This window comes from Canis lupus, chromosome 1 (genome assembly GCF_003254725.2).
Source record: "Canis lupus dingo isolate Sandy chromosome 1, ASM325472v2, whole genome shotgun sequence".
NCBI classification, from domain to species: Eukaryota; Metazoa; Chordata; class Mammalia; order Carnivora; family Canidae; genus Canis; species Canis lupus.
Genome location: NC_064243.1, coordinates 40309109 through 40333960, shown reverse-complemented (window position 1 = coordinate 40333960; position 24852 = coordinate 40309109). Strand labels below are relative to the sequence as shown.

Below are 24852 nucleotides of genomic sequence, written 5' to 3'. Positions count from 1 at the left end.
TTCCATTTATATTTCTTTTTTTTTAAAGATTTTATTTATTTATTCATGAGAGACATAGAGAAAGAGAGAGGCAGAGAAACAGGCAGAGGGAGAAGCAGGCTCCCTGAAGGGAGCCCGACATGGGACTCAATCCCGGGTCTCCAGGATCAGGCCCTGGGCTGCAGGCGGCGCTAAACCACTGAGCCACCCGGGCTGCCCTCCATTTATATTTCTAAAATGTGATTAAAAAATAACCCCCAATCATTAATCACATCTGAAAAAATTAACTTTTTTTGTACCATTCATATTTTTGTTTTGTCTTATCAGTGTCTAAAACATATTTGATAATTTGGGATGCCTGGGTTGCTCAGTGGTTGAGTGTCTGCCTTTGGCCCAGGGTGTGATCCTCGAGTTCTGGGATCGAGTCTCCCATTGGGTTCCCTCTGCCTATGTCTCTCTGCCTCTCTTTCTATGTGTCTCATGAATAAATAAATAAAATCTTAAAAATATATATTTGATAATTTAAGGATCCAAACAAGGTTTATTTATTATATCGGCCAATATATCTCTTAAACATCTTTTAATCTATAGGTTTTCTTTCTTCCCTTTTTTAAAAAAATTTTTTTATTTGAGTTAGTTTTCACATGTACATTAGTTTCAGGTTCAACATAGTGATTCAACTTCTCTATACATTATGCTATGTTCACCACCCCCCTTGCCTATTTTTAAAGACTTTACTTTTTTAGAGCAATTAAAATATATAGCAAAACTGAGGGGAAGGAATAGAGAGATTGCTGTATGCACAGCCTCCCCCATTTTCAGTATCTCCCACCAGAGTGTATATTTGTTGTATATTTGTACGCTTGCACTATGTAGCATTGTACACTTGTTATTACAGTGGTACATTTGATGAACCTACATTGACACATCATAATCCATTGTTTACATCCAGGCATGCTCTTGGTGTTACACATTCTGTGGGTTTGGACAAATGTATAATACACATATCCAGCATTACAGTATCCTACAGAAAAATCATGCCCTAAAAATCCTCTGTGCTCTGCCTATTTATTTGCACCCCTCTCCCCAACTCCTGGCAACCAGTGGTCTTTTACTGTGTCCATAGATTTGTTTTTTCCAGAATGTTGTATGGATGGAATCATACAGCATATGATCCTTACGGCTTGGTTCTCTCAATGTGTTAAATGTATTTAAGATTCCTCCATGTCTTCATGGATTGATAGCTCATTTCTTCTTTGTAGCAAATAATAATACTCCATTGTCTGGATGTACCATATGTTATTTATTTATTCACCTACTGAAAGGACATCTTGGTTGTTTCCATATTTTGGCAATTGTGAATTAACCTGCTATAAACGTGTGTGCAGGTTTTCGAGTGAACATACATTTTCATCTCCTTTGAGTAAATACCAAGAGGTGTGATTGCTAGATTTATGGTAAGAATGTATTCAGTTTTGTAAGAAACTGCCAAAGTCCATATGTTATATTGGTTGCTATCTTTTTTTTTTTTTTTTTTAATTTATTTGTGATAGTCACAGAGAGAGAGAGAGAGGCAGAGACACAGGCAGAGGGAGGAGCAGGCTCCATGCACCCGGAGCCCGACGTGGGACTCGATCCCGGGTCTCCAGGATCGCGCCCTGGGCCGAAGGCTGGCGCCAAACCGCTGTGCCACCCAGGGATCCCCTATTGGTTGCTATCTTTTAATGTATAGTTCCCCCACTTTTTTCCCTTAACAACCTTTTTTTTTTTTTTTTTTTTTTTTTTTTAAGATTTTACTTGTTTGAGAGTGAGAGGGGGGAGAGTATGAGCAGGGGAGGAGCAGAGAGAGAGGGACAAGTGACTCTGCATGGAGGCGTCTTGGGGCTCCATCCCAGCACCCCGTGATCATGACCTGAGCAGAAATCAAGTCAGAGGCTTAACTGAGCCACCCAGGCACTCCTACCTTAACAACCTTTTTTTTTTTTTTTTTTTTTAAATTCATGAGAGACCGAGAAAGAAGCAGAGACAGGTAGAGGGAGAAGCAGACCGATGTGGGTCTCGATCCCAGAACCCCGGGATCATACCCTGAGCCTATTCAAACCTTGGACCAATGGTCAATTGCTTGGTCCTTGGTCAGTTGCTGAGCCACCCAGGCGTCCCTACCTTAACAACTTTTTGAGAAGGAATCTGAGTCATTTGTTTTATAGAATTTCCCTTGTTTTGGATTTGACTGACTTTATCCATGTATCTTTAAATATATTTTTCTCTCTTCTGTTTCTCATAAATTGCCACTTAGAATTAGAGGCTTGATCAGCTATAGGTTTAATGTTTTTGGCAAGAATATTTTCATTTCTTTTCTTTTTAAAGATTATTTATTTATTCATGAGAGACACAAAGGCAGAAGCACAGGTAGAGAGAAGCAGGCTTCATGCAGGGAGCCCGATGTGGCACTCGATCCCGGGACACCATGATCACGTCCTGGGTGGAAGTCAGGCGCTCAACCACTGAGCCATCCAGGCATCCCAAGAATATTTTCATATAAGGTAGCCTGCACTTCAGCGGCATCACGTTCAGGAAACACTTGATGTCTGGTTGGCTCTTTCTGCGAAGTTAAAATTGGTCCGTGGGTTCAGGCTTGTCTATCTGATGTATGTTGCAGCGTCCCCATTAGCTTTCACCTAAAGATTTTGGCAGCCAGGGCGCCCAGGTGGCTCATTGGTTGAGCGTCTGCCTTTGGCCTGGGTCATGATCCTGTGGTCCTGGGATCGGGTTCCGTGTCGGGCTCCTTGCATGGAGCCTGCTTCTCCCTCTGCCTGTGACTCTGCCTCTGTGTGTGTGTGTGTGTCTCATGAGTAAATAATAAAATCCTAAAAAAAAAAAACCAGATTTTGGCAGCCATTGATGATCACTGCCTAGATCCATTATTTTTGTTTTCTAGTTAAAGGACTGCTCTTTTGTACTTAACAGTAATCCCGGAAATATATTTTTCTAGAAAAACTATCAAAATCCTGATATTCAAGACCTTTCAATATCTTGGCCCCATCTTACCCCTCTGGTCTGTTTACCCACTATTACTCTTATTACTAGAGTGTTACAGAACTTAGACTGGGCTTTTGGACCCTTCAAAAAAGATTTATATTTGCACTTCCAGACTTATTCATACTGTCTTCCCAGCTTGAAATGCTCACTTTCAACTCTTTGCCTGTCTAGTTCTTTTAATGTCAACCATTGGCCTCTGTGAGGTGTTCTATTTTCCCTGGCCAGAAGCAGTCCTCTTTTGAACTCTAGTGGTTTTTTTTAAAACCACTTAAAAAAGAAAATATTTTATTTATTTATTTGAGAGAGAGAGACAGCATAAGAGTGAGAGAGGACGAGCAGGGGGGAAGGGCTGAGGGAGAAGCAGACTTCCCACTGAGCAGGGAGCCTGATACGGGGCTTGATCCCAGGACCCTGAGATCATGACCTGAGCTGAAGGCAGACACTTAACCAACTGAACCACCCAGGGGCCCCTAAAACCAGTTTTTACCATTTTACTATATAAATGGCATGATGGTATTAACAGATGTATCCAGTATTGATACATCTATATAGTAACTATTTTTATTCAGGTATAAGGACCCTGGAGAGCCTCCTATGTCTTTCTTTGTGTTTTCTAGCTTGATGTCTAACTAGACTATGAACTTGAAGGGAGGGACTATGGTTTTATGGCATTTGTGGTTGCAATGCCATGCACCTAGAAGATACTCCATAAATGTTTATTGAATAAATGAGTTCATTTATATGAGAAAGCTGGTACATGATAAGTATATGGACTTAAAACATTTTTAAAAAGATTTTATTCATTTATTCATGAGAGACAGAGAGAGAGAGGAGCAGAGACACAGGCAGAGGGAGAAGCAGGCTCCATGCAGGGAGCCTGATTGGGACTCGATCCCAGGACTCCAGGATCATGCCCTGGGCCAAAGGCAGGCACTAAATAAACCACTGAGCCACCCAGGGATCCCCAGGACTTTTTTTTTTTTAAGATTTTATTTATTTATTCATGAGAGACACACACAGAGAGAGAGAGAGAGAGAGAGGAGAAAGGGGCAAAGACAGAAGCAGGCTCTATGCAGGGAGCCTGATGTGGGACTCGAGCCTGGGACTCCAGGATCATGCCCCGAGCTGAAGGCAAACACTCAACTGCTGAGCCACCCGGGCATCCTACCATATGGAGTTTTTGAAGAGCTATTTAGTCATCATTTAAAAAATTGGTCTCAGATATTTAATTTTCTCTAATATATGTAATTGTACCCATTTGCAGTTACTCTGATAGATTCTTTTCCATCATAGTATTTATTCTCTTTGGTTTTCTTTTTCCCTTGCAAAACTAATCCATTAATAAATGTTTGCCTACTCCAAATAAGCCTGTTTCCTGCATTAGCTCAGATGCCCTGAAAGTCCTAAGAAAAAGAAAATAAAAAGATAATTTAAAATAATTGCCTTTTTCTAGGCATACTGCCTTCTTTGTGACTTTGGATGTTTGACCATTGGGGAGTGTTTGTATGGTAATTTGAAATTAAATTATGCCAACAGAGCCTTTACTTGCTTAAAAATGTATTTCTGAACTACTGATAAATTTAGTATTTATTTTTCTTTCAGCCTGCTTGAATTTCCTAAAGTTGTGCAAGATAAAATATTATAATTATTGTCTTATTCACAATGTACAGGTGAGTTAGTGGTTATTAGTCATGTCCTTTATTATGGGAACCATTTAGCAACTGTGTGAATTAACAAAGTATCCTATTTATTATAGAGGGATTTTATCATACAAACTGGTGATCCCACAGGGACTGGGCGTGGAGGAGAGTCTGTTTTTGGGTGAGTTCTTTTATTTCTAAATGAGAAAAAATAGAATTGCCTCTTAACAGTGTTATCTAACATATCTTAATCTGCATTTTGAAATACAGTTCAAATACAGATTTTTTCCAAGTTCCCTAAATGTCTATAGCAAATTTTAAAAAAACAAATATTTTGAATCATAGTGGCATTTCTATAAAGAAATGGTAATCCTATTTGTTACTAGTACTTCTGTATTTCATGTTGAAAGTACTTCAGTTTTATAATTTTATTATGTGTACTTTTAGTCAACTGTATGGTGATCAAGCAAGCTTTTTTGAGGCTGAAAAAGTGCCAAGAATTAAGCACAAGAAGAAAGGCACTGTGTCCATGGTGAACAATGGAAGTGATCAACATGGATCTCAGGTTAGAAAATGAGTAAAAAGTTGAGTTTTATTTTAAAATGAAGGACTGGAAAGAGCCACAAGTTATCATTTTAAGCTATCCAATAAGAGGAGAATTTCAACGATATCTGTTAGAATAAAAATATTATACTGTGTTCTATATAAAAAAAATTATTTTGGGAGGTACCTGGCTGACTTAATCAGTAGAGCATTCAGCTCAGTAGGGTTGTGAGTTTGAGCCTTGTGTTTGGTATAGAGATTTCTTAAAAATAAATCTTTATAAGAAACTACTTTGTTTTTAAAAATAAAATTATTTATTTATTTTTATTGGGGGGGGCGGACAGAGGGAGAGAGAGAATCTTAAGCAGACTTTATACCCCCAGTGCAGAGCCTGACGTGGGGCTCAGTCTCACAAGTGTGAGATTTTGACCTGAGCCAAAATCAAATGTCAGATGCTTAACCACCTGAGCCACCCAGGCACCCCTGCTTTGTTTTTTTATTTTTTTAAATTTTTTTTAGTAATATTTTTTTAAGATTTATTTATTTATTCAGAGAGAGAGAGAGAGAAAGGCAGAGACACAGGCAGAGGGAGAAGCAGGCTCCATGCAGGAAGCCCAACGTGGGACTCGATCCCGGATCTCCAGGATCACACCCCAGGCTGCAGGAGGCGCCAAACCGCTGTGCCACCGGGGCTGCCCTGCTTTGTTTTTTTAAATTTGAGACATGTCCATTGTGAGGAATTCAGAAAATACAGAAAAGTGCATGAAAGAAAAATAACATTATCCACAATCATACTATCCATGGATCATTGCTGTTCACGTTATGGTCTATTTCCTTCTGGTATTTATTACTTCAAAACATATCATGTTGAGAACCTTTCATTGATTGTCTTGTTTAATCTTTACAACAACCTAGTTTGGGGCAGATGCTTTTTTTCCCCACACAATTCGTATATGAAGAAACTGAACTTTGGTTTGTCCAAGTATTTAAACAACCAGGGAAGCCCTTGTGTATATAATGATATTTTATGTATAAGCTTGTACTTTTTAATTCGTACTAGTAACAAGTGGGTAAGAAATCATGCAGTTAAATGTAGAGTATTGGTTTTGTGTGTTTTTTGTCAGTCTGTAACTGATTCCAGTTTGAATTACAGATACATGTTTATATTTTTCTGTGTCTTTCTATACAGTTTCTTATTACTACAGGAGATAATCTAGATTACCTTGATGGTGTTCATACAGTGTTTGGTGAGGTGACAGAAGGCATGGACATAATTAAGAAAATTAATGAGACTTTTGTTGACAAGGACTTTGTACCATATCAAGATATCAGGTGTGGTTGCTATCTCAGTATACTAGAATGTTTTAATCCTGTGGTATTTGTGGAGATGGCAAGCATAGGACTGGTTTTTGGATAATTCCAAAATGTGAATTAATACAAAACTATATGAATCCATAAAGTAAAAAAGACTTTTTTATATTTTTATACTTGTGCTAATTATTTATAATTGCTTATGTTGGAAAGAATTATTAATCTTTAATTTAGTTTTTAAAAATGTATATTATTGAGAAATTTGGTAAAAGTACTAAGATTTAGACAAACTAATATTAGATTTATTAAAGTAATACAGAGGGCAGCCCCGGTGGTGCAGTGGTTTAGCGCCGCCTGCAGCCTGGGTATGATCCTGGAGACCCTGGATCAAGTCCCATGTCAGGCTCTCTGCATGGAGCCTGCTTCTCCCTCTGCCTGTGTCTCTGCCTCTCTCTCTCTCTGTGTCTCTATGAATAAATAAATTTTTAAAAATCTTTAAAAAAATAAAATAAAGTAATACAGAGTAGTAAATTTTTTTTTAAAGATTTTATTTATTTATTCATGAGAGACACACACAGAGGCAGAGACATACACAGAGGGAGAAACAGGTTCCTCAAGGGGAGCCTGATATGGGACTTGATCCCAGGATCCCTGGGATCATAATTTGAGCCCAAGGCAGATGGTCAACCATTGAGCCATGCAGGTGCCCCCAGAGTAATGAATCTGATATCAAACAATGAAAAACAGTAATATTAACTGTGAAAGAACACTAGTAATATATACTGGTGTATTAAAATTTAAGTACCTATGATTTTTGGGCATTAGAGATAATTGAGACATTTGTTATCTTTATAAAAAGTAAAACACAGATTCTGAAATAATGTAAGTATAACCTTTGACTTGAATTTATTTTGTAAGGATAAATCATACAGTGATTTTAGATGATCCGTTTGATGACCCTCCTGATTTATTAATTCCTGATCGATCACCAGAACCTACGAGGGAACAGCTAGATGTAAGTAGAGTCCTCTTGTGATTGTACATGCATATTAATGCTTTGCATAGATTTTGCTTTTTAGTCTATTAAAACTTATTTCTTCAGAATGACTATCTTTCTTGATCAATTCTTCTCGGACAAGTAGATAACTCATTTCTCTTCCATAAAGATAACTCATTTTTCTAGCTGTCTTTTCATTTCCCTAATTTCCGTTCTTCAACTTCTGTTCCACTAGAGGAGCCTTAGCTCTGGAAGCTTATATAAATACCTTGTGAAAATGTTTTTCTTGTCTCCTAATTCTAGGAGTATAGCTTTAAAGCTCAGTTAAACTAACATCTTGTAAGGGAGCTTTTCAACTGGGAACACTTTGGAACCATGCTAGCACCCAGAAATTTTTGTAGAATAATGCAGACTTTTCCCTCAGATTTTTTAAGGTATAAGTTTCTGTTTATGAAGCTTTCTCAAAGCTAAATTGGTCTTTATAGTTGGGATTTGGTGCTTAATTGTTAAGATCATTTCTTTTCTGCATTCAGCAGTAAGTTGGATACCAGATAGCTTCTTTATAATGTATATTTTGTTTTAACAATAAATTAGAAGCTTTGTCTAGCTCATATTATTAAATTAATTTATATCAATTTTCAGAGGCTTCAGTTTCTATTCTAACACATTTGATGGAGCTAAGGATAAATCATCATGTCTCCCATGTTTCTCAGATTTTTCAGTTCTTTTACTATATGTTTAAGTAACTTCTGCCTTACAGAGTGGTCGAATAGGAGCAGATGAAGAAATTGATGATTTTAAAGGAAGATCAGCTGAAGAAGTAGAAGAAATAAAGGCAGAAAAAGAGGCCAAAACTCAAGCCATTCTATTAGAAATGGTAAGATGATTATCTTTGTTAAGATAATGTTCTGCAATTTATTTAATCTAGAACTCATTGTGAGTTTATTTTTGGATTTTTTTTTTCTTTAAGTAAGGGAGAGGGCAGGGCTAGGGAAGGAGAGGGAGAGAGAGTTTCAAGTAGGTTACACACTCAGCACAGCCCTATGTAATCTCACAACCCTGTGATCATGACCTGAGCCAAAATTAAGAGTTGGATCCTCATCCGACTGAGCCACCCAGACACCCCTATTTAGGCTCTTTGTTAGTCAAAATATTAAAAATTTAGCAAAGAGTTTTTTTCTAGATTAAATTTTATATGACATAATACATGAAGGTAAACAAATTTGGTTCCATAATCAATATAGTGCCAAGTGCCTTTTTAAAAATGAACAGTGGATATACAATTTACAAATACTCATTGAATTTTAATTGTTTATATTCATTAATGAAAGACAGAGAGAGAGAAAGAGAGAGAGAGATTGGCAGAGACACACGTAGAGGGAGAAGCAGGCTCCATGGAGGAAGCCTGACAATGGAACCCGATCCTGGGTCTCCAGGATCAGGCCCTGGGCTAAAGGCAGTGCTAAACTGCTGAGCCACCCGGGCTGTCCTCATTTCATTTTTGAAGAGTGTTTATTTGACCAAATTTTATGTATATTAAAGAATAATTCATTTTATAACTCAAGCACTGAGGTTATTACAGGATACAAGGAACCTGGGTTGAAATTGAACACTCTAAAATATACTCCTTTGTATCACTAACAGTATGAAGTCATTTGAAGTTCTTCAGTATTGATTAATTGATCTACTAGACATTTTTTCCATTTGTTATATTTTTGTGGAATAGGCATACCTATTACACAGTAGATCAATAAATATTTGAAAGGATAATTCTGTTTTTATTATTACCATTGTTTTATATAGTAGAGCTTTCAGAAAGATTCTGCGTCTGTTTCAAAATTCATATTCACATCACCAGGCTGAAGGAACAAATGTTAAAGACTATAATTCAAGAAAATTTTATTGAATTGAAAAAATTTGAAGATATACATTTTAACGAGCACACTGTGTCTGAGACTATTGGCCTAGAATAGCCAACAGGATGGCAAATTTTAAGAAAATTACTGATCTTAAAAGAAAATCTTTTGAGCAACTGGGTAATAAGAGTAAGTGACTTAAAAGGGAAATAATATTAGATTATCATCAGAGTTTTTAACACCAAAAGTATAGGCAGTTTATGCCAGAAAGATGTTGGGTTAACATAACTAAGCCTTTTATTTTCTGATAATTTCAAATTTATGAGAAAGTTATAAAAAATAGCATAGAGAACTTCTCTATACCATTTACTCAGATTCACCACTTTTTTTTTTCTTAAAGAGAGGGAAGGAGGAAGGGGAGAGGCAGAGGGAGGAGACAGTATCTTTTTTTTTTTAATTTTTTTTTCAATTTTTATTTATTTATGATAGTCACACAGAGAGAGGGGAGGGGGGGCAGAGACATAGGCAGAGGGAGAAGCAGGCTCCATGCACCGGGAGCCCGATGTGGGATTCGATCCTGGGTCTCCAGGATCGCACCCTGGGCCAAAGGCAGGCGCCAAACCGCTGCAACACCCAGGGATCCCGAGACAGAATCTTTTTTTTTTTTTTTTTTTTTTAATTTTTATTTATTTATTTATTTATGATAGTCACACAGAGAGAGAGAGAGAGAGAGAGAGGCAGAGACACAGGCAGAGGGAGAAGCAGGCTCCATGCACCGGGAGCCCGACGTGGGATTCGATCCCGGGTCTCCAGGATCGCGCCCTGGGCCAAAGGCAGGCGCCAAACCGCTGCGCCACCCAGGGATCCCCCGAGACAGAATCTTAAAGCAGGTTCCATGTCCAGTGTGGAGCCTGACATGGAGCTCAGTCTCATGACCCTGAGATCATGACCTGAGCTGAAATTACGAGTCCTAATGCTTAACTAACAGAACCAGCTAGGTGCACCAAGCAAGATTCATCAGTTTTTAACATTTTTGCCAATTCTGCTTGATGATTCATTCTCTCTTTCTTTCCCTCTCTCTCTGAATATATATGCACAAACACATATTATTTTTTCTGGACCATTTGAAAATAAGTCATAAGCATCATTCCTTTTACCTCTTACATCAGTGTGCATTTCTGAAGAGCAACAGTATCATCATACATATTTATAATACAGTTACCAAAATGAGGAAATTTAAAATTGATTGAAATTATAACCCATATTTCAATTTTGTCAGTTATTTCAGTAATCTCTTTTATAGCTTTTCCCATTCAGGCTAGAATCCAGCTCATGATCAGTCATCTGTTGAATTTAGTTATCATGTTTCTTCTACCTCTGGAAGAATTCCTTAACTTATCTTTATTTTTCATGTTATTAACATTTTTTGAGGAATATAGGTCATCTGTTTTTTAGAATATTCTTCAACTTAGATTTATCTACTGTTGCCTTGTGATTACATTCAGATTATGCACACAACCGGAATACTACATAAATGACCTTCTCAGATGTTATATTTGTAGGTGTACAATATCCATCTGCCCTTTGCTGGAAAGTATTCATTTTGATTACTTGATCAAGGTAATCCACTACCTGGTGTCTCCATTGCATACTTTGTTTTCCTCTTGTAACTAGTAACAATCCATAGCATTTGAGACCTTTCAAATATCTTGTTCCTTATCAAACCACCCCTGTGGATTTCTTTTTTTTTTTTTTAAGCCATTAAAATGTATTTAACAAACAGAAAAAAAAAATAAAAGTAACAAGCTGTATCACACACTTAGGTTTATTTTTATTTTTATTTTTTTATTTTTATTACACACTTAGGTTTAAAAGTGTTCTCTCGGGTTTTTTGTATTGGTTTTTTTTTGTTGTTGTTGTTGTTTCTGTTTTTGTTTTGTTTTAAGGAAACCAGTCTTTGAAGTTATTTTGTTGAGTATAGTTATTTCTCACGTTTCTTTTTCTTTCTCTCTGGTTCATCACTGTCCATGTTTGGAGTATCCGTCAGAATGCTTATTCCTGGAATCTGTGGTTCTACCAGGGACATTTGGATTTTCTGATGCTGGCGATTGGATGAGTCTAGCATGATTTTCAGTTTAACTTTATCAAATATATGGAACACTGTGTCCTCTGTTTTAAGGGAAGGTTCCTCATCATCCTAAATAAGCTTTGGCTTTGGTTTGTCCTTTTCTTCAAAAAAGACTGTACCTTCTAAACCATACTTTGGAATTAACATCACAATAGCATTCTTTCTTACAAACAGAATATAGGCTTCTTCACTTACTATTCCTTTGCTTTTGAAAAACAACTGGGTATGAAAGGACACTGATGCACGTTGGGCATACTGAGCCATTTTGTGCCAGAAATTGAGATTTTTACATAAATCTGCAAGCTTGTGTTTGTCAACTCTGGATAAGTACAGTCAGCCCCAATAGCCACAGCCAACAACCAATGGATGATGTCTGCATATCTTGGCCTTGGACTTTGGCCGGCAGAGCCTGAGACCTTTGGCAATGAGGGTATGAGCACGAGTTTCCCGAGTTTGGGGTGAGTGATGTAGGCAAGTTGATGGAGCTTGCGGCTGCCGCCCTTTGGGATCTTGGGCTTAACCTCCTTGGGTTGACAGGGGCCTTGATAGCCTTGGCACTCGCAGTCATGGCCTTGGCATTGTTGGCCTGCATCTTCTTCAGGCCCTTCTTGTGCTTCTTGGCAAAGCGCATGTTCCTCAGAAACTTGGGGTCTACCCCCTTAAGAGATTCGTATCTTTGTGACCGGGGTTTCTTGATGCCATTTCTGTACCATTTTTGCGACTGGTTGTGCGTGGTGTGGTTCTTGGACTTGGCCATGTCTGCACTAAAGCCTTCTGCTCCCCAAGCGCCTTGGACCAGAAGAGAAAAAGAGCCCCCTGTGGATTTCTTAGCTCTTCATGATTCTTGCCTAAACCAGTCTTAACTCTGATGGGTGCAAAATGGTAATTTTCTAACTCCGTTACTCCTTCCATATTGTCAGCCTGCTTTCTATTGTAAGGAATGGCCTTCCTATCTTTTTATTATATGTTCATTTTTAGTATGGACTCATGATTTCCTTTTTTTGTTTTAATTTTAGTAAATAGGCTTTATTTTTTAGAGCTGTTTTAGGTTTATAAAAAAAAAAAAAAAAAAAATGGATCCCTGGGTGGCGCAGCGGTTTGGCGCCTGCCTTTGGCCCAGGGCGCGATCCTGGGGACCCGGGATCGAATCCCACGTCGGGCTCCCGGTGCATGGAGCCTGCTTCTCCCTCTGCCTGTGTCTCTGCCTCTCTCTCTCTCTCTGTGACTATCATAAATAAATAAAAAAAAAAAAATTAAAAAAAAAAAATGGAACACCAAGTACAGAGAATTCCTGTGTACCTCCATCCTCCTCCCCAACAGTTTCTCTTCTTAATATCTTGCATTAGTGAGGTACAATTTGTGAGTCACATTGATATATTATTATTATTAAGTAAAATCTATAATTTACATTAGGTTTTTACTCTTTGTGTTGTACATTGTGGTTTTTGAGAAATGTATGATAACAAATACCTACTATTATAATATAGAGAATAGTTTCACTGCCCTAAAAATCCTCTGTGCTTTGCATATTCATACCTCCGTGTCCCCAACCTCTGGCAACCACTGATCTTTTTTACTATCTGCATAGTTGTGCATTTTCCAGAATGTCATATTGTTGGATTTATACAGTATATATCCTTTTAAGATTGGCTTCTTCCACTTAGCCATATGCATTTAATTTCTTCCATGTCTTTTTGTAGCTTGATAGCTCATTTCTTTTGATCATAAAATTATATTCCATTGTTTGGACATACCACAGTTTGTTTATCCATTCACCTATTAAAACATGTCTTGATTGCTTCCAAGTTTTGGCAAGTATAGTCATACTTGCTAAAAACATTTGTGTGCAGATTCTTCTATAGGTAGAAGTTTTTAACTCATTTGGGTAAATACCTAAAGGTGCAATTACTGGAATTTATGGTAAGATTATATCTATCTTTTTTTTTTTAAGATTTTACTTATTTATTAATGAGAGACACAGAGGGAGAGAGAGAGAAAGAGAGGAAGAGAGAGTGTGGCAGAGACACAGGCAGAGGGAGAAGCAGGCTCCATGAAGGGAGCCTGACGTGGGACTCGATCCCTGGTCTCCAGGGTCAGGCCCTGGGCTGAGGGCGGCGCTAAACCACTGAGCCACCTGGGCTACCCTATATTTATCTTTGTAAGAAACTGCCAAGCTGTCTTCCAAACTGGCTGTCCATTTTGCCATTCCCACCAGTAATGATTGAGAGTTCCTATTGCTCAACATTCTTGTCAGCATTTGGTATTGTCAAGGTTTTGGATTTCAGCCATTCTAATAGGTGATCCTGTGTTGTTTTGATTCTCCATATTAATAGGTTTCATCTTTTGTTTCATTTACTTAAGTAGTCCCTACACCCGACACGGGGCTTTTACTTGTACTCACTACCCTGAGATCAAGAGTCACATGTTCCTCCAACTGAGCCAGCTGGGCACCACCTCCCCTTGTTTTTGAACTCACAACCCTGAGATCAAGAGTCACATGCTCTACCAGCTTAGCCAGTCAGGTGCCCCTCTATCTTCTATTTTTATTTTAAAATCTTTATTACTATTTCTTTTAAGTAGGCTTCATGTCCAGCATGGAGCCCAATGTGGGGCTTGAACTCATGACCCTGAGATCAAGACCTGAGCTGAGATCAAGAGTCCAGCATTTAAGCAATAGAGCCACCCAGGCACCCCATCTTCTATTTTAAAAAACAAAACTGGGACGCCTGGGTGGCTCAGTGGTTCAGCATCTGCCTTCGGCCCAGGGCGTGATCCTGGCAGCTGAGATCAAGTCCTGTATTGGGCTCTCTGCGAGGAGCCTGCTTCTCCCTCTTGTGTCTCTTGTCTCTTTCTGTGTTTCTCATGAATAAATAAATAAAATCTTTAAAAAAATCTTTAAAACAGAAGAATATCTTAACTCAGAGGTTTAGAAAGGCTTTAAAAAAAAATAAAAAACTGAAAACCAAACCAAAAGAAATCAGTTCCTTTTCCTTTGTGTCTAATAGAGTAAGTCAACTAGTATTTTGCAGTGTTAGTTTTGAACTTGATAGTTGTTATGAATATTTAAATTTCCTTACAGTATTTCATTGTTATTTTAAAATTTTAAAAAGATTTTATTTTTAGTAATCTCTTCACCCAGTGTGGGGCTCAAACTTAGACTTCTACTCTAAGATCAAGAGTCACATGCCCCACTGAGTGAGGTTCCCCAGTGTATTGTCCTCCCACCCCCACTGCCGCCCCATAGAGTTTTAAAGTTACCTTTGACTAAGTAGTGTGGCAAATTCTTTTTTTTTTTTTTTTAAGATTTTTATTTATTTATTCATGAGAGACAGAGGCAGAGACATAGGCAGAGGGAGAAACAGGCTCCATGCAGGGAGCCTGATGTGGGGCTTGATTCCGAAACTCCAGGATCACGCCTTGGGCCAAAGGCAGATCCTCAACTGTTGAGCCACCCAGGCATCCCAGTAATCCTTTTTTTTTTTTTTTTTCTTTTTAAGAGTTTATTTATTCATAAGAGACACACTCCCACAGAAAGAGAGAGAGAGGCGGAGACACAGGCAGAGGGAGAAGCAGGCTCCATGCAGGGAGCTTGACATGGGACTCAGTCCTGGGTCCCCGGGATCACACCCTGGGCTACAGGTGGCGCTAAACTGCTGCGCCACTGGTTCTGTCACGAATTCTTTTTTTATCTCAACCTTTTTTTTTTCTATTTGTGTTTCCTTCAGATGTGGTATTGTAGGTGCTTTTCAGGATTTTTACTGATTTGTTCTTCCCCCTTACATACTGTGATATTGCTTATTGGACATAGATTATTGTCTTAAAAAATTTTTTTTAAAGTAAACTTTATGCCTAATGTGGGACTTGAACTCATGACTCTGAGATCAAGGATTGTATGCTCTACTGACTGAGCCAGCCAGGCACCCCAGATTATTGTCTTTTAATAGGCTTCAGAAACACTGAACAGATATAACTGGCTCTGTTGCTTATTACTATTTCTGATTTTCAAAAAAAAGTTTTAAGTATGTTTATCCAAGAGGAAACATTTAACGTAATAATGTTATCAGAAATTATCTCTCAGAATTTTTGGATATATGTATAAAGGATTATTTTCTTATCTAAAGGTACACGGGAAATACAGTTTTCCCATAGAGAAACCAATTCCATCATCATGGTTTTCTCCCATAGTCATCCTCACTTGTTCTTCAGTAGAAAGTGGGATGTCCTTCTCAGTGCAGTAGTTGTCCATGAAGTTTACTTCAGTTTGGTCAGTAGATAATAGTGAGGGTGAGGGTTAAAAGCTAGAAACATTGTCCAGGAATTGTTGCTGTTTCATATTGAACAACAATGTGGAAAGAATAGGACATTTCTTTTTTTTTTTTTTTATTAAAGATTTTATTTATTTATTCATGATAGAGAGAGAGAGCCAGAGGCACAGGCAGAGGGAGAAGCAGGCTCCATGCAAGAAGCCCGATATGGGGGCAGCCCTGGTGGCGCAGCGGTTTAGCGCCGCCTGCAGTTCAGGGTGTGATCCTGGAGACCCTGGATCGAGTCCCATGTCAGGCTCCCTGCATGGAGCCTGCTTCTCCCTCTGCCTGTCTCTGCCTCTCTCTCTCTGTGTGTGTGTGTCTCTCATGAATAAATAAAGAAAATCTTTAAAAAAAAAAAAAAGAAGCCCGATGTGGGACTTGATCCCGGGACTCCAGGATCAGGCCCCGGGCCAAAGGCAGGCACTAAACCGCCGAGCCACCCAGGGATCCCCAGAATAGGACATTTCTAATGCAGAAGGCTAGAGTCAGTGTGATAATGTTTTTCAAAAGTTAAGAAACAGGCAAAACTAAGCTATATTACTTGGGGAATCATATTTAATGTGGGAAAACTGAAGAGATAGGGGCATGACCAAAAAAGGAAAACAAAAAAGCAGGATATTTGATATTCTGTTGAGAAAGGTAGAGTCATGGGATTAGGGGACATTTTAGTTCTTAACCTAGTTGTTGGTGTCATGGGTACTTTTTATTTTCATGCTTCATAACTTAGGTATACTTTATATAAATTATTTTTTAGTATATCAAATACTTGAAAAAAGAGAAAGAGGAGATAAAATTGGAACTTTGAAGCCAAATAGATCTGTGTTTCAAATCCCAACTCTGTTGCTTACTATTGTGTGGCCTTAAGTTAGTGTTCTTGAATTTTACTTTATCCATTTTTTAATTTTAATTTTAATTATTTATTTATTTATTTTTTAAAAGATTTTATTTTTTTATTCATGAGAGACACAGAGAGAGAGAGAGGCAGAGACACAGGCAGAGGGAGAAGCAGGCTCCATGCAGGACTCAATCTCGGGTCTCCAGGATCACGCCCTGGGCTGAAGGTGGCACTAAACCACTGAACCTGGGCTACCCCTATTCATTTTTTAAAAAATTTATTCATTTGTTATTGTTTCTTTTTAAAAAATATTTTATTTAAATTAAGTTTGTCAACATTCAGTACACCACCCAAGGCTCATCTCATCATATGCCCTCCTTATTTCCCGTCACTCAGTTACCCTATCCCCCTCACCCACCTCCCCTTTTGCAACCCTTTGTTTGTTTCCCAGAGTTAGGAGTCTCATGGTTTGTCTTCCTCTTAATTTTTTTCCCCACTCAGTTTCCTTACTTTCTCTTATAGTCCCTTTCACTATTTCTTATATTCTACATATGAGTGAAAGCATATGATAATTGTCTTTCTCTGATTGACTTATTTCACTATCATAATATACTTTATTCATTTTTAGAATGGAAACCACACAGTTGTTTTAAGAATTGGTTAGTAGTATATATAAAGTGGCAAGCATGGCATTCACACAAAGACTCAGACAAGTATTAGCTATTAATATTACTACCAGGAACATTGTAATTTCAAATTTTGAAATCTTAGGTTTCTTTTCCTAAGCTTGTAGTTTCTAATGTAAATTCAGTTGTTTAGGGAAATCAGTACTTTGGGCTTAGATAGGGTATTTAGAGTAGAGCCAACAAAGGAATTGATTTAAATTTTTGTTTACTTATAATTTAGGTTGGAGACCTACCTGATGCAGATATTAAACCTCCAGAAAATGTGCTATTTGTGTGTAAATTGAATCCAGTGACTACTGATGAAGATCTGGAGATAATATTCTCAAGATTTGGGCCAATAAGAAGGTAATCTTTAGAATTAATGAAAGATTTTAGAAAAACTGGATATTGGTAGTTTTCTAATAACATTTTTTGATGGATCTGTGAACTCTAGAATTTTGTAGTGGTTAATTTACAGGTGAGTCTTTTGTACAGTAGGGAAGAAAAATATGTATTTATATGTGTGTGTATGTAGATACAAATACACATATATATATACACAAACATAATTGAATGATTCTCCCACTTCCAACACACACATTTTTGCTCTAAAGCAGGAAGTGAGCAGAACAGTTTAAGTCTAGTTCTTAGAGTATTCTCAATAATCTTTAATATTTAAAATATTTATCTCATTTAAGTTCTTCCTAGAGTTACCAGCAATCTCTGTCAAAATTAATTTGAATCTAAATCTTCCCAAATTTTTCTTTTGCTACTAATGCTCATTTCCCCTGTATTGTTAATGTAAAAGTCTATGAAGCTAGTATTTCTGTGAGAAAGGGGAATATTCTTTCTTTTTTTTTTTTTTTGAAAGGGGAATATTCTTGAGGAAGGTCAATTACATAGTTGACGCTTGAATGACACAGGTTTGAACTGCACTTACTTACACACAGATTTCTTTTGATACAGTATAATGCTATCAATGTATATTCTTTATTCGTTTTTTTTTAAAAAGATTTTATTTATTTATTCAGGAGAGACACAGAGAGAGACAGAGATACAGACAGAGGGAGAAGCAGGCTCCATGCAGGGAGCCGGATGTGGGACCCGATCCCGGGACTCCATGATCACGCCCTGGGCTGAAGGGAGGTGCACAACCACTGAGCCACCCAGGCATCCCAAGGATTTTATTTACATATTAGAGCAAGCACAAACAGAAGAGCAGAAAGGAGAGGGAGAAGTAGGCTCCTTACTGAGCAGGGGATATGATGCTGGGCTTGATCCTAAGACCCTGAGATCATGACCTGAGCTGAAGTGAGACACTGAACTAACTGAGCCATCCAGGCACCCCATATTTTTGTTTGTTTGTTTTGTTTTATTTAAGTAATCTCTATACCTGACATGGGGCTTTAACTCAACAACTTCAAGATCAAGAATTGTGTGCTTTTCCAACTATCTAGCTAGGTACCCCTTTTCTTTATTGTCTTCTTAGCATTTTGTTTTCTCTAGCACATATTATTGTAGGAACACAGTATATAATACATATACAAAATATGTGTTAATTGACTGTATTATTAAGTTAAATTTGGGGGGAGTCAAAAGTTATATGCTTATTTTTTACTGCATTGGGGTCAGGATGCCTAATCCATATGTTGTTCAATGGTCAGCTGTAATTGATTAAAAAGTATTGTTTTATGTTTAGAATTTCCTTTTAGCTTCTTTTTTTTTTTTCTAATCCTGTGAAATCATTCTTTATTCTTCCTGTTGACAGAAAAATCTTTCTATAAATGGCTACTCAGTTTTATTCTTCTACCCCTTTTAGTATATCATATTTATAAAAAACTCTCCTGTATTGCTGCTTTTTATTTTTGAATTTTAGACATTACTAATGACTTCCTGCTCAGGAAATTGAGGATTTACCTCTATTCTTACCTTCCCATCTTTATTGTCCCCTCCTTCTACTTTGTGTTGTAGTTTTGGTTAGATATTATTCCTTCCATATTTACATTTTAATATATGTAAATGTTTTTTTTTTTTTAAAGCAGTCCTTTTTTTTAAAAATTTATTTATTTATGATAGTCGCAGAGAGAGAGAGAGAGAGGCAGAGACACAGGCAGAGGGAGAAGCAGGCTCCATGCACCGGGAGCCCGATGTGGGATTCGATCCCGGGTCTCCAGGATCGTGCCCTGGGCCAAAGGCAGGCATCAAACCGCTGCGCCACCCAGGGATCCCTGTAAATGTTATAACAGCTGACCCATATGCCATAATGTGATTACTTTTCCTTTCTCTCACATTATTTTCCTGTTCATCTCATGTTTTTAAAATGAGACTTATATGTGAGGAAATGGACAAGCCACATGGTTTCAAATCCTATGTTATTGGCCCTTTTACGTGATTGTCAAGATAGATTAGTTCTATATAACAGCTGTACCAAGGGGGTTAAATTTAAGCTTGGTTTATATTAACATTCTAAAACTACAAAGCATAAATTTATTAAATGTGTATATATGTATGAATGTACATACATTATTCTACAGTAACATTTGATTTTCTGTAATTTATCTACATTTGGACCAGAAGTGAATTATGACTTAAAGAATATTTTAGCAGTAGTTTTCTTTTGGCACAGAAAGGTAAATATTTTTATCTTCTATTTTCTTCACTGCATTAGAAATTTAGGACTGTAGGCCAAGATTGGGCATTTAGGGTAGAAATTGGATAATTTCATTACTACACTGGGAACTATTTCTTTTTTAATTGTTATTGAAGAAATGTAGAGGAATATAGTTCCACGAGTTTAACTTTGATTTTTAATAACTGGTTTGTTTTATTCTTCACTTTTAAAGAGGAAGAATGCATACTTTTTCTTTAAAGTCACTTTTTCCAAACTTTCTTTCAGTTGTGAAGTTATTCGAGATTGGAAGACAGGAGAATCCCTCTGTTATGCTTTTATCGAATTTGAAAAGGTAGGTCATAATATACATTTTTCAAATTTATATTTATTTTGTTCTTATATAGTGTTAAAATGTGAAAAATTATAGAACTCTCTAGTCTCTAAAATGAGAAAATTAGTTTACCCTTTCTCTAGGCACCCAAGAAAAATAATTTTATTACATTCAAATAGAAGCTAATTTCAACATTTGTTAGTGTTAATATATGTACCTTAACTTTAGGTTCAGATGCAGTCTGAGTTAATGTATTTTTTAAAGTTTTATTTATTTATTTATTTTTTCATTTGTTTTTATTGAAGTTCAATTTGCTAACATAGAACACCCAGTGTCCTTCTCATGAAGTGCCTTCCTCAGTGCCTGTCACCCAGTTACCCCAAGCCCCCACCCACCTCCCCTTCCACAACCCTTTGTTTGTTTCCCAGAGTTAGGAGTCTCTCAGGGTTTGTCTCCCTTTCTAATTTTTCCCACTCAGTTCCCCTCCTTTCCCTTATGATCCCTTTTACTATTTCTTATATTCCCCATATGAGTGAAACTGTATGATGATTGTCCTTCTCCAGTTGACTTATTTCACTCAACATAATACCATCCAATTCCATCCACATCAAAGCAGTTGTGGGTATTCGTCCTTTCTGATGCCTGAGTAATATTCCATTGTGTATATATACACCACATCTTCTTTATCCATTCATCTGTTGAAGGACATTGTGGTTCCTTACACAGTTTGGCTATTGTGGACATTGCTGCTATAAACATTGGGGTGCAGGTGTCCTGTCGTTTCACTACATCTGTATCTTTGGGGTAAATACGCAGTAGTGCAGTTGCTGGGTCGAAGGGTAGCTCTATTTTTAACTTTCTGAAGAACCTCCACACTATTTTCCAGAGCAGCTGTACCATTTTTAAAGTTTTGGTAGAGTCCTTCACATTTTATAAATAATTTTTCAGCATTGTTTATATAGATTTATACTTGAATAATAGAGAAATGGACTGGGTGTAAAGTTGTAGATACTAACCTGAGCTTTGTCACTGACTAGCTGTTGTATATTTGGCAGTTTGTTTAGAACTCTTATTTCTAGGTATTACTCTCCTCATAAATACAAGTTGAAAATTGGATTAGGGATGCCTGGATGGCTCAGCAGTTGAGCATCTGTCTTCGGCTCAGGGTGTGATCCCATTGTCTGGGATTGAGTTCTGCGTTGGGTTCCTTGTGGGGAGCCTGCTTCTCCCTGTGCCTTTGTCTCTGCCTATCTCTCTCTCCCTCTCTCTTTTTCTCTGTCTCTCATGAATAAATAAATTAAAAAAAAATCTTTAAACAAAAGAAAATTGGATTAGATGGTATCTTCTAGATCTGTAATAATAATAATAGCTTATGTCGTTCAAATAACTTTCTTTAAGCCAGGCATTATACGACTTGACCTGTATTTAATCCTTATAACTCTATGAGATAGGTAATTTCCTCCTTTTCCAAATAAGTAAACTGAGACATATAGTGGTCGTGTGACTTGATTAAAATTATGCCCCTAGTGAATGTCATAGCTGGGATTTGAATTTAGAAAAGTCTGACTCTGTTCTTGTTGCTTTTAGTTCCTATGCAAGGCTGTGCCATTTCTTTATGTAGCTTTGGATTGATGGTGTCCAATAGTAGCTCTTTCCAAGTGGTAGTTATTCCAGAGCATTTATCAAGTACTTTCTGTATTTCAGGTACTGCGATTCGCAGAAAAAAACTTACCAGAATTCCAAAGGCCTTCCCTATCATTGCTACTTCTAACATCCTAGACTTGTTTTGTCTAATTTTAAACTTGATATAAATGTAAACACAGAATGTATTTTTTGTGTTCAGCATCATTTGCTTAAGTGTGTAAGGTTTGCACATATTACTACATGTAGCTTTTGTTAACTTTTTTCATTAATTTCCATTAACATGGTATTTCATTGTGTCGTGTGTATATAGATTTTCATTGTCAGAGTATTTTATTATGTGTATATAAAACAATTTAGATTTCCATTCACCTGTTGATGGACGCTTGGGTCTTTTGTAATTTTGAGTTACTATGAATGGTTCTGTTGTAAACCATTTCTTTCTTATGTTTTGGTGTACGTATATATGCATTTCTGTTGGGCATATACCCTCAAGTGAATTGCTGGGTCATAGGGTAGTTGTGGCTATAGTAGATACTTTCAGTCAGTTTTTCAGAGTGGTTATACAGCACCCCCCCACCCCCAAAAGTGGTTATACTAATTTTCACTTCCACTAGCACTTCACTTCCACTAGAGTCCTTGTCATTCCATATCTTTACCAGTTCTTGGTACAGTCTTTTAAATTTTTGTCCATTCTGGTGGATGTGTAGTGGTATCTTATTGGTGGTTTTATTTTGCATTTCCCCTTTTTGTATGCTTATTGCATTTGGATGTCCTTTTTTAATTTTTTAAATGAAGTAACTGTTATAGACTTGTCCACTTATTGATTGGGTGTTTGGTTGCCTTTTGCTTGATCTGTGAGAAGTTTTTACATTTTCTGGATACAAGCTTATTTTTTGATTTTGTATGTTGCAAGTATCTTCTCTGTAGATTGCCTTTTTCCCATTTTTAATGGCATCTTTTGATAAGCAGAAATTTCTAATTTTTAGTTCAGTTTGTCAATATTTTTCCTATGGCTTGTTTTGAAAAACTTTGCCTACCCCCAAAGTCATAGAAATATTCTCCAAAGCTACCTTTAGACAGTTTGCTGTGAAATGATCTTTCCCATTTATTTTATTTATTTATTAAAGATTTTGTTTATTTATTATTTACTCATGAGAGATAGAGGCAGAGACGTAGGCAGAGGGAGAAGCAGGCTTCTCGCAGGGAGCCCGATGTAGGACTTGATCCTGGCTCCCAGGATCATGCCCTGAGCTGAAGGCAGATGCTCAACCACTGAACCACCCAGGCATCCCTATCTTTCCCGTTTAGACCTGTAATTTGATTTTTGTGTATTATGTTTATCATGTTAAATTTCATTTTTCTTACATTAGATAGCAAGGGACTCAGTGTAGTTTATTAAAAAAAAAAAAAAAAAAAGTTGTCCTATCCACATGGCTTGGCAGTGTCATCTTTGTCATAAATCAGATGCCTGCATAAGTATAAAGTATCTGAGAACTTTCTCTTTAGGGAAATGGCGCAATGATGCAATTATGCCTACCCAAGTATAATCATTACAGATTCATCAAACATGCATTGATGTTGGGGCATCTGGTTGGCTCAGTCAGTAGCGCATGTAACCCGTGGGTCATGAGTTTGAGCCCCATGTTGGGTGTAGAGCTTACTTAAAAAAAATATATACTGATTGCCTACCATGTGCCAGATGATGTTTAAATGATGTAGATACAAAGATGATTAAGGCTTTGTTTGTATCTTTATGGAGTGTATAATCCATTTAATTCTTGACATATATGGTAAATAAATGCGATCATAACTAATCTGTTTCTCTGAATTGTCTCTAGTAAGTTGTGAGCAGACCAAAGGATATGTTTCTAAGAATATAGTAGATAATTGATCAGTGCTGGGTAGAAGAAATGCATCGCTACTAGTTTTCAGATGTTGGAAATGGAGATACGGGGTTTATAAAGTTGCTGACGGGAAGAATCCTTATGTAACACAAACCTTGGTATCTTAGGCCCACAGTCAGTATCCACGCTTTGGGGAGCAACTATGTTTCTGATTTCAGGCTTTTTCCTAGAACTCAGAGAGGTAATAGTATGTATATATGTGGTTCACACACACATCTGTGGACTGTGATACTCCTCTGGGTCAGCACTCCATAATCAATCACAAACTATTTTTGTACTGAAACAAATGCATATTCATACTAAGTGGAATAAATCAAGGCCACAGTCTTCTGGTAGGTCAAGTTTTATTGTCAAGTGGATTTTAACACCTAATTTGTAAAAACAACTTTAAACTTTGAGGATATTTTTGGGTTTCTAAGGAAAGGATTTGTGGAAGGACACGTACAGCACAATTTGTAAGTGTGTGTATCGTCCACTATGGTCATATTGCCTCGGCTTGAGTCCTCACTCTTACCTTTGCCAGCTGATCTTTGGTAACTTCTGTACCTCTCTAAACTTACGTTTTCTCTTCAAGAAAATGGAGATAATATATAGTACTTGACATGGTTGTTATCAGAGTTAACTGAGCTCATAGATGCAGAGCATGTAACAGCATCTGGTGTATAATAGGCACTCAAATATTAGTAACAGGAGACATGCTGTATTTTCAGTATTTGTCCTAATTGCAGAAAACTTTTCCATAAAGACTTATGCTGAGTTTTTGTGATTACTGTCAGGAAGAAGATTGTGAGAAAGCATTCTTCAAAATGGACAATGTACTTATAGATGACAGAAGAATACATGTGGATTTTAGCCAGTCTGTTGCAAAGGTTAAATGGAAAGGAAAAGGTATGTTGGTTCATCTTCCTCTGTGTCTGTTCACTGTGTGTGTGTGTGTGTATGCTTGTGCCTGCCTGTACCTCCTTTGCTGTAGAGATATTCATTAGGAGAAATGTTCATTGATCTGACTTCTGCCATTTATGGTTTCATGTAGCTACTAGTAAGAATCTAAGATACAGGGGA

The 24852-nt window shown here is 37.3% G+C and overlaps 2 protein-coding genes across 2 annotated transcripts in view; one reads left to right on the top strand and one right to left on the bottom strand.

The window, feature by feature from the left end:
- PPIL4 (peptidylprolyl isomerase like 4) overlaps positions 1 to 24852 on the top strand; it is a 47527-nt gene that overhangs the window by 2143 nt on the left and 20532 nt on the right. The window contains exons 2-10 of the mRNA XM_025422527.3: positions 4621 to 4688; positions 4775 to 4839; positions 5106 to 5223; positions 6391 to 6533; positions 7431 to 7527; positions 8270 to 8386; positions 17542 to 17666; positions 20197 to 20263; positions 24567 to 24678. Coding sequence (XP_025278312.1) covers positions 4621 to 4688; positions 4775 to 4839; positions 5106 to 5223; positions 6391 to 6533; positions 7431 to 7527; positions 8270 to 8386; positions 17542 to 17666; positions 20197 to 20263; positions 24567 to 24678 — 912 coding nt within the window. The remainder of the gene's footprint in view (positions 1 to 4620; positions 4689 to 4774; positions 4840 to 5105; positions 5224 to 6390; positions 6534 to 7430; positions 7528 to 8269; positions 8387 to 17541; positions 17667 to 20196; positions 20264 to 24566; positions 24679 to 24852) is intronic.
- On the bottom strand, positions 11170 to 12561 carry LOC125755668 (60S ribosomal protein L29-like). The gene has a single exon (XM_049113690.1). It carries the CDS (start codon positions 12248 to 12250, stop codon positions 11807 to 11809), a length of 444 nt encoding a protein of 147 aa, XP_048969647.1. The 5' UTR covers positions 12251 to 12561; the 3' UTR covers positions 11170 to 11806.